Below are 14,536 nucleotides of genomic sequence, written 5' to 3'. Positions count from 1 at the left end.
GTCCGTTTTGTCAAATATCTTAATAAGAGCAGTCTTAAATGAGTTAAAACAGTTTTAAATGAATGTAGAGTTCATGTTCATCATGTGCGTCAGCGGCAGATCTTAATGGCAGCAGCCACTATAATACTGTCTGTTATTAATGTTAATTAAAGAACAAAGCGAACAGAGAAAATTACTCTCCGTTCTTGACTATATAACTTTTGTAGCTTCAATAAGGATTAATCTATATTTAATTATAAATTATGCAGTGCAGACTGTTTGATAACTTGATTCAATTTCTGTATATTTCACAGGGCACAGGTAAATAATGACATTTATTATGGGTTTATGTGAGGATTATTTTAAGTTCACTTAAATTAAAAGTTATATTTTTTGAAGCCTAATAAACTTTCAATTACACTGTAATGTTGAATGGCTATCATTGTTTAAAATTGAAAAAAGAAAAAAAAAACTCGAGACATATAGCTGTATTAGTATAAGTGATACTGGCCTTCATTCATAATGCTATTAAACAAGTATTATAAAATATAGGCTACTTTCTTTGCTGTTTTTACATTATAATAGCTTCTATTAAAAACTTAAGTGGTTTTAATTGCGATTAATCACAGAAAAAAATGTGTAATTAATCTAGTTATTTTTTTTTTATTGTTTGACAGCACTAGTTTTAGTGTATGATAATATGCTCAATTCTGTATCATTTTTGAATTATTTTTCAATCTCCTTCCCTGTGTTCTTTTTTGAGCAGTGTAATTTAGTGTGCTTTGATTAGGTCACACACTGCTCTTTCTCTCTCGCTCTGTAAAGAATAAAAGGATTACGGTAACATTTCAGTGTGATAATGAATCGGGACGATGCTGGTCACATGACACTAAGTTTCCACTACCCAGCTGTAAAGAGAGGGAGTCTATAACATACACATGAGAGAGAGAGAGAGAGATATTAGATTCTCCTGTGATTATATTTGTGTGCAACAATGTCTTCTTTACTATTGGTAAGGCCCCAATATTCTTCAAGCGAAATCGAAGAATGAACAGACATCATTCCGAACAAAATCTGGTTTTCTATTTCAGATAAATGCTGTTCTTTTGATTAACCAAAGAATACTGAAATAAAAGTGTAAATAACTGTTTTGATAATAATGAGAAATGTTTCTTGAGCATCGAATCATCATATTAGAATGCTTTCTGAAGGATCATGTGACACTGAAGACTGGAGTAATGATACTGAAAATTCAGCTTTGCCATCAGGAATAAATTACACTTTACTATATATTTACATAGAAAACAGCTGTTTTAGATTGAAATAATATTTCACAATATTACTGGGTGTGTTTTCTATTTTTAATCAAGTAATGCAGCCTTGGTGAGCAGAAGAGACTTCTTTTAAAAACATTCAAAATCTTACCGACCCCAAACTTTTGAACGGCAGTGTATGTCTGTGATTGGCTACAATGATCAACGCCTCAAAAACATGTTGTCTTCACCGAAAGCTTACTCAGATACACACTGGAGCTTTTGAAAGCAGGCGTCTATCAGCGAATCAGTCTTTCAGTGGATATATTAGGGGTTTGCTGATAGACGCCTGCTTTAAGACTCCCGTGTGTATCTGTGTAAGCGCTCGGTTAAGAGAGTAAAAGAAAGACATCTATTTACAACATGTTTTTGAAGCGTTGATCATTGTAGCCAATTACAGACATAAATGTTGAGCACGTGAACCCAATGGCCAATCAGAGGTGTTTAAGAATCTGTCCAACAATGCTTGGGTTCAAAGGCTCTGTAGTCACGCGTGTCAGCTGCTCATTTGCATAAAGTAAAACTTTTCTCAACTTTGTCACCGCAAATGGTCTTTGTGAGACAGATGCTTTGCATCATTTCAGTTAATCTGTTCTCACATTCCCATGCTGTTTTTCTGCGAGCGCCTGGATGACGTGGTGCCATGTGCACTGTTTGTTTTTGTTAGAGTACGTACGGGTGTGTGTTAGAATCACAATAAGGCTGAATTGAGCCAGACGGGGTGAGTGGCTGCTGATGGGATGCAGGCAGACGAAGGCCAGACGATTGTGATGGAAATTTGGGGGTTTTCGAGCGAGAGGTTGTCTGATACAGAGGTCAATTTTCATGGCCTTTCATGGGGAAGCTCTGTGTCAGCATTGTGTGTGCTTTATGACATTCAAGCTGTTCGCTTGTGTGTGTGCGTTTATGTGTGCGATAACTTGCTCATGTATAGGCATCAGAGGAACCAGACAAACAGACATTGATGACAAATTGATTCAAAATGTTGATGTGAGAACAAATACTGTAAAATTCTACTTAAAAATAATCAAAGTATGATTTGCAGACTGTATTCTAATGCAGAACATTTAAAATAACATATGTGAAATATACATTTTTGGAAAATGATTATTGCCTTTACTGTCCCTTTTGATCAATTGAATGTCCTTGCTGAATAAAAATATACATTTCTTTAAAAAAAAAAAATCTTATAGTGACCCCAAACATTTGAATATGTATATAGTGTATATGCACCAAAAATAACAATACGTGTTAATAACATGTTAAATGGATAGTTCTGTCAACATGTGCACAAAAGAAGATATTTTTAAAGAATGTTGGAAACCAGACAGTTGATGGTAGCCTTTGACTTCAATATAAGAAAATATATATACTATGGAAGTCAATGGCTACCGTCAACTGTCTGGTTACCAACATTCTTTAAAAAAATATCATATTTTGTGCTCAACAGAAGAAAGAAACTCTTGAGGGTGAGTAAATGACACAATTTTTTTTTTTGGTGTCTATCCCTTTATTATAAATTTCCTAAAACATGTTAAAAAGGGAAAAAAAATTGAAACGCTATTAATACTTAGTATTATGTTGTACAAAGAATAAGTGTGAAATTATCCTAAAAACTCTATATTATGTGGATTCATATTTTGTGAAAATCTGACATATTTCCCAGCTCTATCAGGAATTCACTTATCATTCTGTTTGCACTGCCCTCAGCAAATAGCAGACGAATCACTACAAACAATTTTCCACTTTATCGTGCCATGTGCCAGCCTTTGTCCAAGTGCACATGTGTGCTGGTTTTCTGTTGACTTGAAGGCTTGGATAAATGCGGCTTTGTGTTTGCTTATGATGTGGAGTCATGTGTACCCTCCATCCAGAACGTCTCTTCCAAGGACGCCTTGACTTCCCGAGGCCAAAAAAGAGACTGCGAGTCACAAAGAACCCATTCACCACCTCCATCAAGCCATTCATGAGCATGTGTAAGGGGAAAGGGAAAGTTATTATATTTTTCAATGGGTGTATGTTTTGCACACGTGTGACGTGCGGTGAAGTTCTTGGATGATTTGACTCTATGTATATGATTTTCTTCTTCTCTGTCATCATGCTCTTGGTCTTTATGAATGATTTGTGGTGTGCAGTCTGATGTGTGTGATAGTCTCTGGCCCAGCACTAATGCATATGACAGGCTTATTTATCATGGTTTAGCTCAGGCCTCAGGACAAACTGCTCTTCCACCTTTAAACGCAATGCAGCATCCTCACTGTATTACACAGCACAACACACACAGACTCAGAGTCAGAGTAGACACCAGCATTTTGATGCGAATGAAAGGGATGGAAGTATTTATTAGACTGTCCTTTAAAGGGGTAGTTCACCTAAAAATAAACATTCTGTCATCTTTTAGTTATCCACATGTCTTTTCAAACCTGTATGATTTTCTTTATTTTTAGGAACACAAAAGAGGATATTTTGAAGAATGTCCATTTAAAAGGAGTCAATGGGTCCCAAAATTGCTTTAGGACTTGGTGGCTTTCATTGAATGGACAAAATAGTTATCTAAACATCTATAGAAGTATTTTGTTGTTGTTGTTGTTGTTGTTGTTTTTGGAAAAAAAGACTAATGCTCACCAAGGCTGCATTTATTTGATCAAAAATCAAATTAAAATTGTGAAATATTATTACAATTAAAAGAAAGAAAAATTGTAATATATTTTTTTTTATTTTATTCATGTAATCAAAGCTGAATTTTAAGCATCATTACTCCAGTCTTCATTGTCACATGATCCTTCAGAAATCATTATATGTTGATTTGCTGCTCAGGAAACATCTTCTTCTTCTTCTTCTTCTTCTTCTTCTTCTTCTTCTTCTTCTTCTTCTTCTTCTTCTTCTTCTTCTTCTTCTTCTTCTTCTTCTTCTTCTTCTTCTTCTTCTTCTTCTTCTTCTTCTTCTTCTTCTTCTTCTTCTTCTTCTTCTTCTTCTTCTTCTTCTTCTTCTTCTTCTTCTTCTTCTTCTTCTTCTTCTTCTTCTTCTTCTTCTTCTTCTTCTTCTTCTTCTTCTTCTTCTTCTTCTTCTTCTTCTTCTTCTTCTTCTTCTTCTTCTTCTTCTTCTTCTTCTTCTTCTTCTTCTTCTTCTTCTTCTTCTTCTTCTTCTTCTTCTTCTTCTTCTTCTTCTTCTTCTTCTTCTTCTTCTTCTTCTTCTTCTTCTTCTTCTTCTTCTAAAAACAACTGTGCTGCTTAATGTTTTTGTATAAACGTTTACACTCTTTTTCATGAGTCTTTAATTTAAAAGAAAGTTAGAAAATATAAATATTGTGTAACAGTATATATCTTTACTGACATTTTTTCTATCCTTTCAATCCATGCTTGCTAAATGAAATTAGCAATTTAAATTAAATTTATTTTCAATTTTATTTTGCATCTTTTGTGTACAGTTATATGATAAACGTTTTTTTTAAACAGTTTTAGAGATTGAAAATCATAAACATCTTTGTTTGGTTAAATGTGTATTTAACAGGAAACTTTTTAGAGATGTATTGCAGATGAGCAAATGGCTTGAAAATACATCTAGATGACAACGCACACAACAAATAGACATCTATGTGATGTGCGTGTGCTATCAGGAAGTAGATGAGAAAAAAAATATGAATAGAATACAGACATTTTGTGATATGTCACAGTTTTTGCTACGGACATGAATGATGCATTAAAGTTCACCCAAACATGTAAATTCTGTCAGTAATTACTCACCCTTATGTTGTTCCAACCCTGCAAGACTTCCGTTCATCTTCGGAATAAGATATTTTTGATGAAATCTGAGAGCTGGCTCACTCCTTCATAGGCTGCAAGGTAATTTCATCTGCCAGAAAAGTGACTACAGTGGCACAACCTTAAGTTTATCAAGCGACAATAATACTTTTTGTGCGCAAAATATTAATAAAAAATTACGACTTTATTTCAACTATTCATTGTGCGGGCCTCTGTCGTGAGTTCACGAGAGCGCCACGACGTATGCGCGATTTATTTGCGCACAAAAAGTATTCTCGTCGCTTGATAAACTTAAGGTTGAGCCACTATAGTCACTTGACAATTTTAACAATCTCTTTACTAACTTTTCTGGGCTGGTAGATGAAATTACCTTGCAGCCTATGAAGAAGTGAGCCAGCTCTCAGATTTCATCAAAACTATCTTAATTTGTGTTCCGAAGATGAATGAAAGTCTTACGGGGTTGGAACAACATGAGGGTGAGTAAATACTGACAGAATTTACATTTTTAGGGGAGCTAACCCTTTAAATCATGCAGCTTGAAAGGTGTTTCACCTGTAGAAGATGACCAATATGAATATTACCTTGATGATTATTACCTTGATAAGTATTTTAAGAACTAATTGAACAATAGGGACAGAAATACGCAAAACTTCTGATTGGCAGACAATCTTATGACCCCACATATAGCTACCTAAATTAGTACCTTTAATAATTGCATTAAATTGCACCTGTTCAAATTGTATTTATTTATTTAAATGCACAAAAGTATTTCTTTCCATATACTTCTATAGTATACAGTACATCAGATATCATATTGCAGTTTGCATGTGTAAAATGTGTCGTCTTAATCTGAAATGATCTTTATGAGATGAACCACCAATTGGCTCTGCTTTCTCGTTTCTTCTGGTTTATTTGTTCTACGTAAACACTTGTGATTATTTATTTACTTTCACCCAGTTAAAGGTACTTTGAGAGGTGTAGCAGTTTGATTTATGCATTAATATGCATGCTCATACACAAACACGGTCCCTGCTTTTTTCCTGACAGCAGTTCTTATCGCCATAATGACGCTCAGAATAAGAAATGATGGCCTGTTGTCATCGTTTGCCGTTTTATTGTGGCTATTTACTGTGAAAATGAGGTAGATCTCCCCCATCTCATAACCCCAATTCGTAGCTTAACTACCAGGCAGTTCGACCCTGTTGAGTTCATATGACTCAATCCCCAAAGGCCCAACAAACTGTGAGGGCATCGACAATTTTCATATTCATATACAAGAGGTCTTTGGCTTCCCCTGGCTCCCTTCATGGTTGATGACTCCAGTGGGATGCCGTAGGTCTTGGTCATACGGAGGAAGGGTTAGGGGAAGTTCAGAAGCGCCAGGCTGCTGTAAATCACATTGAAAGTGAGACGCTGAGTTAATTTAGCTTGAGGCTTAAAAGCAAGTGTTTTACTGAGCCCATTGAGAAGGCCATCCCCCTTCCACAATACACGGCATCCCTGTCTTCTCCCACCCTCCCATCTGTTCACCATGTGCCACCAGACCAAAGTATGAACTGGGCTCAATGAAAACAGAGGGGTATTTTTTGTTTTTGTTTAAGTTTTGAAAGTAAGACTGCCAGTTTTTGTTCTCGCGCTAAGATCTTTTACTTCACCAATTAAGCACAACACAATAATGACCCAAAAAGCAGCTATATGCCAGAAAGTATTCACCACATTTTAAACAGTGTTAATAGGCTATTAGCAAGCAGAATGAAAGATCAAATTTGTGAAATATTTTTGGAAAGACGTATTAAAATACAGAGTGTGTTGCAAACATGACTGATGAACGTGAGTTTGAGGCAACTAAAGATTTGTTGTGAAACAATGTCTAGAGAAATGCGTAAAGTATTCCCTTCGCGTATGAGAAATGGTGTTTAGTAGGGCTGACATGATATCACAATTATCACGGTCAAAAGAATTGACAATAATGATTTTATCATAACATGTTTTTGAAATGTTGTTATCCGTTAAATTCGGAGTACAGTGTGTAGCTTCCGTCCGTCATCTCCAACATGATTTTGTGCGGCAGAGGGTTTTTTCTCTCGATGCATCTCCACTTCTTGTCACTGTAGAAAAATTAATAAGAATGATCAGATTGCCGATTACGTCATTGAGGTGGAGTGGGGTATCAAAGGTCCCGCCCACACTCCCTTTCCCACAGATTCATTCGCAGACACAGCTGTCAATCATGATGTTACGCTCCATTTCATAGTGTCAAATAACTAAACAAAACCAAACTTATTGGATAAACGATCACTTGAACATATGTCAGCATGATAAGAACCAGTGGCGGTTCTAGAGGGGGGGCCAGGGGGGCCCGTGCCCCTCTGACAACAAGCTTGGCCCCCCTAAATGTGGAGTGTGAAATAATTTTTACAAAACTGTTTTTTTGCTATCGTTGTATGCGTATTATTTTTTTTTATTATTCTATCTTTGTGGATTTGCTTGTTCACGTGACAATTCGCATCACATTCGCGGGAATCGCGGCAGAATAACGTCTGTCTCCTGCACGCGAGAGAGGAGAGAAGGAGAAAGCTGGTAAATGTCAGTTCAGTTGCAAGTTCATTCCTTATCTGCGTATCGGGTGTGCGATGTGTATTGTCTATTATGATATTGTAATCAATGTTTTAACTGTATATGAGGCACTATGAGCTGACATCGCATTTGTCTCTCGTCCTTTCACTGCTGCGTGCGGTTCATAGGTAGGCTATGTCCCCAAATTAGTTTATGTCTTATATTTATATCATATTATGTTCTTATATTAGAATATCAAATCAGCAAGAGTGCTGTTTTCCCGTGCACAATTGCAACTGTGATATTGATCTTATACAACAGTTAAATTAACAATAAGTGAACATTGGGCGTTACTTTTTAGACACAATATTGTCAATTGTTTGTTTTGTTTTCCCTTTATTTCGCCGACTAGAATATCAAAATGAAACCGTAGCAGAGTCTCAATGCAACAGACAGTGATGATTTATTGACTGAAATCCGCGTTTTGAAGGAATCACTTGCTCTTTTCCCGAATGAATCAGCCGTTTGAACGAATCGGTTGAATGAATGAATCCCTCAACTCACTTATTAAGACTGTGACTTGCCGCCGCCTACTGGCGGTTTTAGTTTTATATTTAAAGTACCCTTTAATTAAAACGTTAAAATTAGAAATCATTTCATGTTTAAATATTGATTTTAAAAAAATCTCATAGCTTTATTTATGCAATTGTAAATGGAGTGTAAATATATTAATGCCGCTTCTGTGTCTCCTCTAGACTGCAAAGATGGATTTTGATTAAATGATTTAATTTGACTGGTAACAGTGGTACTGTATAATTATTGTATAATTAAGTATTATTGTATAAATAAGTATAATTACTGTATAATTTGAATGTTAGTATTGGACATAAAAGGTGATTCATAACTCTAAATAAGATTAGAAAGAATGTCCATATATAGGTTAAATTGCCCCTGGAAATCAATTTAAGGTGGCAAATTAAATTAATTATAAATTCATTAAAAAATTAATTTCGGTCCCTGCTGTGAACTGACCACTGCATAGAATATTAAAAAATATGAATATCTTCGTGAGTCTGCTGTCAACAACAGGCCTAAACAAGCCATGGCACCAGCACAAAAACACAATCAGTAAAATATCATCTAATCATCAACAAAACATTGAAAATATTGAGATATATTTTTGTCAATATTGCACACCCCAAATGTACGGTATGAATTTTGATTTCTTCAGGTCTCAAAAAGCCTTAAATTTGATTTTAAAAAGTGTGCAGGAACCCTGTAAACAGTTAGACATAGTTACCTAGCAAGTCCATTATTTTCAGTAAATGAATTAATAAGCTTCTTGGTCCCAATTTCTTTTGCTCTATAGTTCTCACCAAAATGAAGAGAAAGAAGGACATCATGTCAATTACAGTTACTGTGACTAATACTGAATATGTAATGCAAATGTAAAAATATAATGGAAATGCAAATACATTATTGAATGATTATAAACATGGTATTTTGCCTGTTAATGCTTGCAGTGCAGTGCAGAAAATGATATGACAACAATAAGGTCTAAATGTAACTGGCCCCTCTAACAGTACAAGTGGCCCCAGCTTGGCCCCCCCCAGTTGAAATGGTCTAGAACCGCCACTGATAAGAACTACAAGTGAAAATGACTCATTAATCACCCCAGTCTGCAGGACTTTCTGATCAACAGTGAGCACAAAAGGGTTGCCCCGCAAAAATGTTTTCCTGAAACTGGAAATGATACATTAACCTGTTAACTGCTGACACCCTTTCTGTGTTTTATTATATTTACATCCTTTGGAACTTTTAGTCCAAAAGTGTGCTCATTCGGATAAAAACGTATGGATTATTGTATGTTTACTTCATATATGTTTATATATATATTAGTGGTGGGCCGTTATCGGCGTTAACGTGAGACTCTTATCGGGCGATAAAAAAAATATCGCCGTTAAAGGGATAGTTCGGCCAAAAATGATATTTAACCCATACATTACTCACCCTCAAGCCGTTCGAGATGCATATGTCAATCTTGTTTCAGACGAACACATTTTCAGTTATTTTAGAAAATGTCTTAGACCCTTCAGTGGATATAATGTGAAGCAATGGGGTCCACCTCCTTCAAGTCCCAAAATGTGCATACATCCTTCACAAAAGTAATCCATCCGGCTCCAGGGGGATAAACAAAGGCTTTCTGAGGGTAATCCGTGCGGTTTTGTCGTAAAAATATATATATTTAAAACTTTATAAATGAAAATATCTGACTTCCTGCAACGATCGATGCGCGTTCACGGGTGATGGAAGTCGGCGTACCAGGTATGACGTAGTTTTGTTTTGCTCTGCTCTCTGGCTGCGCTGGCGCGTTCGTTCTACGTCACGACGGTTCCTACGCTACGTCATACCTCGTACCTCATACTAATGCATCACCCTTTCACTTGTACTGCAATTGCGCAAACATTTAACATATATTGTCCAGAAGTTCATAATATAAAACATGACACCTAAACCTAAAAACCTATAATAAGTGCATGTTGTTAATTAGTATTAGTCAGTACTTATTTGTGAAATTACAATGTTGTAACATTACATTAAAATAAAATTTGACCAAATTACAATTACATTGAAAACTTACAATGAAGCGTAAACTCAAGCATGCAAATGGAGGCGTTCATTATGAATTATTAATAATCTGTAAATGTACATTCATGTTCTGAACCCAAGATTGAAACACTCGTCGTTTTGAAATATTATTAGCATGCATCAAGAATGCTCTAGTTCTTCCTTTGTGAATTCCTTCAGTATCATTGATTATTAAGCACAGTTTCCTTCCACCAGATGTTTATAATGCATAATCCCAATGCACCAACACACACACACACACACACAGTCACGTGTTTGAGGGGTGTGTCTACAGCTTACCCCCGCGCACCACAGATGCTTGATCCCTCTAGTCCAAAACAATGTAGCAAAGCTCTCCAAGTTTGACCTTTCTCTGTGAATGGTTGCCTTGCCAACAGCCACTGCCGCAGATGCTGAGAGGTCATCCAGACTCTGAAACCCTTTGACCCTCAAATTACATCTCTTGTTGGGTTCTCCCACCAAAGAAAGAAAATTGATTGAGCATTGCCTTTTATAGCTTAAACTCAGTAGCCTTAGATGGTTATTGTATTTGAAATAGCCCTATTAAACAGGTCAACTAGAAGTACTGATGGTCCATGCAGACGACATTCCAGTACATGCATTAGTGACCATCCTGCAATAACACAGCAGTAATAGGTACAAAAAGTTCCTCTGCAGCACAGTATGTGAATGACAGTGCTGTTCTCTGGGTTTGTGGTGCAGATATAGAGAGCTGGTGGATACTATCCTCACCGACAAGAAGAAAGCATCCGCAGAGGAGAAGTGCCGCCACATTCTGCAGCATTGCAAACTCCAGGGCTGGCAGGTGAGTTTCCAAAGACTTCTACAGAGCTTTAGGGAGCGAGTTTATAAGGAACAGAGATGCTATCATAGATGCACTGCTGATGTGTAGGTAGGCAACTTGATTGTTGCCGTAAGATACCTTATGTTGAGCAAATTCTGAGACTGTATCACATGTGTCCTTTGCAAAGGACACATGTGGCAATGCAGTATGCACAAAAATAAAACAATGCAAGGCAATGCACATAAAGCAATGCATTATGACAGTATCATTAAAATCCAAAATGGTGGAAAAGACCAATTTTGATACATTTCTTTTACCTAAACGTGTATTCCATTTATTAACGACAAGTATAGATAGATTGGTGTAAAGTACTATTTTACTCCACTTTTATGTGTGCTATGTGTTTATAATGCTTATTAGGGTGTGTTCAGACTTGGCAAGTTTGGTTCAATTAAAACAAACCCTGGTGTGATTGATGTATTAGTGCGGTTCATTTAAATAAGTATGAACGCTGCCATCCGAACACCGGTGCGGGCCGAGACTGCTGAAAAGATGGGTCTCGGTCCACTTCCAAATAAACTGTGCGGTGCGATTCAAATGATAAATGAATGCATCATGGACCAAAGACATGCAAACGGACCAAAAACGGGACATGATGTCACAAGATGCAACCCTAAAAAGGACAGAATGCTCAAGCATACCTGTTTTTTTTTCATCATAGTCGTTATGTTGCCCATCACAGTTCAGGCATCAGAACAGCGTCTCCTAGCAGCAGAACATTTGTGTGTGTGACAGAGGGATTCCTGCCACAATTTTGACCCCTTTAGATATGTATAAGCTCTTCACAAGTACTCAGCTGGTCAGAATACTATCATATGTAGGCTACGCACATACAACGAGAGCATATATTCCAGCACACAGCATTGTTTTGGATGTTCGGTAAGATCGCAAAATATACGTTATAAAAGCCGACCAATCAGGTTGTGAACATATCTCTATGCCTTTAGGTTCGGTGTTAAATAACAGTTAAATAAAATATAATTTATAAATGCAGGAATAATTTATTTTTTTTTATTTTTTTTTTGGTTCGTTCATTGAATGAACCAAAAAACACCATAATCCTCATATAACCATCCCACAACCTAAGCTCCACTCTTCAGCGCAATGGTAACCACAACAGAAACTATTTTAAACGTGTAAAATAATGGAACATTATACACAAACCAGTCTTTCCCTTAAAATAACACTTCAATTCAAATTTACTCTCCCAATTCAATCCTATGCAAAGAATGCTGGGAACTAAAAATCCACTCATGCTGTTTCAGTTAATGCAACAAAGGTGATCACCAAAAAATGAACTGGACACAATGGAATTAAGTTCTAATGAAATGTTTAGCAATTGCTTGATCTCATTTTAATTAAGGAAACTTAACTAGCAGCATTATCCCCCTCAGTATATATATATAGGAAGTAGGCAACACACTTGATTTTGGAACAGAGCTAATGTGATTATTTATGTCTCTTCCTCTTCTCTGTTCAGATGGGCAACAGTAAGGTTTTCTTGAGATACTGGCAGGCTGATCACCTTAATGACCGTTGCCATCAACTGCACAAGAAGATTATTATCTGTCAAAAAGGTAGAGTGTGTTCATACTGTATGATCTGTCACTCGACTTGATATTTTTACTTCACTTAATCATGTGTATGTGATTCAGTGATGCGTGGCTGGTTGGCCAGACAGCATGTGTGTCGCAAGCTCACTTCTCGGCAGCAGGAACAGTGCAACGTCCATCGGTTCCTGCAGGGAGCAGAGGACTTGGGTATGCGCGCTTATGACAGCCTGGTCATCCAAAACGCTGCAGATATCGCACGAGAAAACGACCGCCTCCGGGGACACATCAGCGCTCCACCACTGGGTGAGCGTCCAGAACCTGTGGGCAAAGAAGAAGATTCGCCGAAGAGGTGAAACTCATGACAAACTTTATTTTTTTACTAACCATAAACTGTTAGTGATCTTTTTAAGTAACTAACTATAATTTTAAATATGCGCATTCTATTTAATGCAATTATTAAAGGTACTAATTTAGGTAGCTATATGTGGGGTAATAAGGTTGCCTGCCGATCAGAAGTTTAGCGTACTTCTGTGACCCTATTGTTCAATTAGTTCTTAGATCAGAACTAATTAGTTAGATCTCTAACAAAGATCTTGTTTTGTATGCTGAAATTCTATTTGATGTGGCAGATTGGTATGTCTGCGCTACAGCGTTACTTCCTCTTGAAGGATTATTTTAGACATTAGCTGTGTCCCAATGTGAAGGCTGCATCCTCCGAAGGCCGTATTTGAAGGCCGATTGGCCACATTTGAAGGCCGATTGCGTCACAGCGGCGCGACAAAGGATGTCCCAATTCAAAGGCTGCACCCTTCGAAGGTTGCATTTGAAGGACGATTGTGTCACCGCGGCGCGATTCTCCACCCTTCGAAGGCCGTATAGGAAGGCCGGTTGCGTCATGGCGGCGCGATGAAGGCTACCCTGATTCAAAAGCGACGCCAAATGCACCCTTGTTTTCCCCGTGAAAGAAAGGATACATAAACGGATCCTTAGCAGCCTATCCTACCCCATAAGTCATTGTTCGCCGGTGACGACAGCATTTTTATTAAAAAAAATTACGGACAATTGTTTTTGTCGCCTAGCAGCTGTGACAGCTACCGATGACGAGTGGGAGTAACATTTTAACTTTACTTTGTTATATTCAACTCGGTTTTATATTCAAATAGGGTTGAAAACCTGTGTAAATATATTCACCATGGTCCATTTATGTACATAATAAAAAGAATACACTAGCCTATATATATATGTATATATATATATAGGCCTATATATATATATATATATGTGTGTGTGTGTATATTTTGTATATATATGCCTATGTATGTTTTCTTTTCTTTTCATATTTCATTACATTATTTACGCAAGTTAACATCCAATACTTGAACAATTTAAAGTGTAATCCGGCAATTCAGGAGTCAGGACGCAGCCTCTGAATTGGGACGCGGCAAACCAGCTCTGGCCATGGTCTTGGCTAAGCCGAAAATACATGACCCGGCGCCGGGGGTGAAACATCCTCACCATGCCCTCCAGTAAAATATAAAACAAAAAAAATGACAATAGCCAATTCTGGCTCCATAGCTGTTTACTCAATTATACAGAGGTGTCAAAAGGATTCACATTCATTACTCAAGTAGAAGTATAGATACTAGGGTATAAAAAGACTTCTGTAGAAGTTGAAGTATCAACTCAAGCTTTTTACTTGTGTAAAAGTAATGGTTTCAAAACTACTTAAAGTATAAAAGTAAAAGTAATGTAAGGAAAAAAGTGCCATTAAGGACAAAAGCTTAGGCAGCACCACTGGGGCCTGTAGTGCACTGCCCCACCTCTTCAAAAAAACATTTTTCTAAAGGCCATAATGACTATAATGTTATATTAAAATGTTGG

The 14,536-nt window shown here is 36.9% G+C and overlaps 1 protein-coding gene and 1 long non-coding RNA gene across 6 annotated transcripts in view; one reads left to right on the top strand and one right to left on the bottom strand.

Annotated features, from left to right (window-relative positions):
- myo16 (myosin XVI) overlaps positions 1-14,536 on the top strand; it is a 227,951-nt gene that overhangs the window by 179,651 nt on the left and 33,764 nt on the right. For all 5 annotated transcript variants that reach the window (XM_077216645.1, XM_077216647.1, XM_077216643.1 and 2 more), the window contains exons 28-30: positions 10,961-11,063; positions 12,583-12,679; positions 12,758-13,004. In XM_077216645.1, coding sequence (XP_077072760.1) covers positions 10,961-11,063; positions 12,583-12,679; positions 12,758-13,004 — 447 coding nt within the window. The remainder of the gene's footprint in view (positions 1-10,960; positions 11,064-12,582; positions 12,680-12,757; positions 13,005-14,536) is intronic.
- The window catches only part of LOC143723839 (uncharacterized), an 83,960-nt gene continuing 75,322 nt past the window's right edge, over positions 5,899-14,536 (bottom strand). The window contains exons 3-4 of the long non-coding RNA XR_013197177.1: positions 12,804-12,973; positions 5,899-6,440 (exon numbers count right to left, since the gene is read on the bottom strand). This is a non-coding gene — a long non-coding RNA (uncharacterized LOC143723839). The remainder of the gene's footprint in view (positions 6,441-12,803; positions 12,974-14,536) is intronic.

Source organism: Siphateles boraxobius, unplaced genomic scaffold (assembly GCF_051911475.1).
Source record: "Siphateles boraxobius isolate OS27281-9 unplaced genomic scaffold, OSU_SipBor_1 7, whole genome shotgun sequence".
Lineage (NCBI taxonomy): Eukaryota > Metazoa > Chordata > Actinopteri > Cypriniformes > Leuciscidae > Siphateles > Siphateles boraxobius.
Note: the sequence above shows the minus strand (reverse complement) of the source record. Positions and strands in the feature narration are given on the sequence as shown.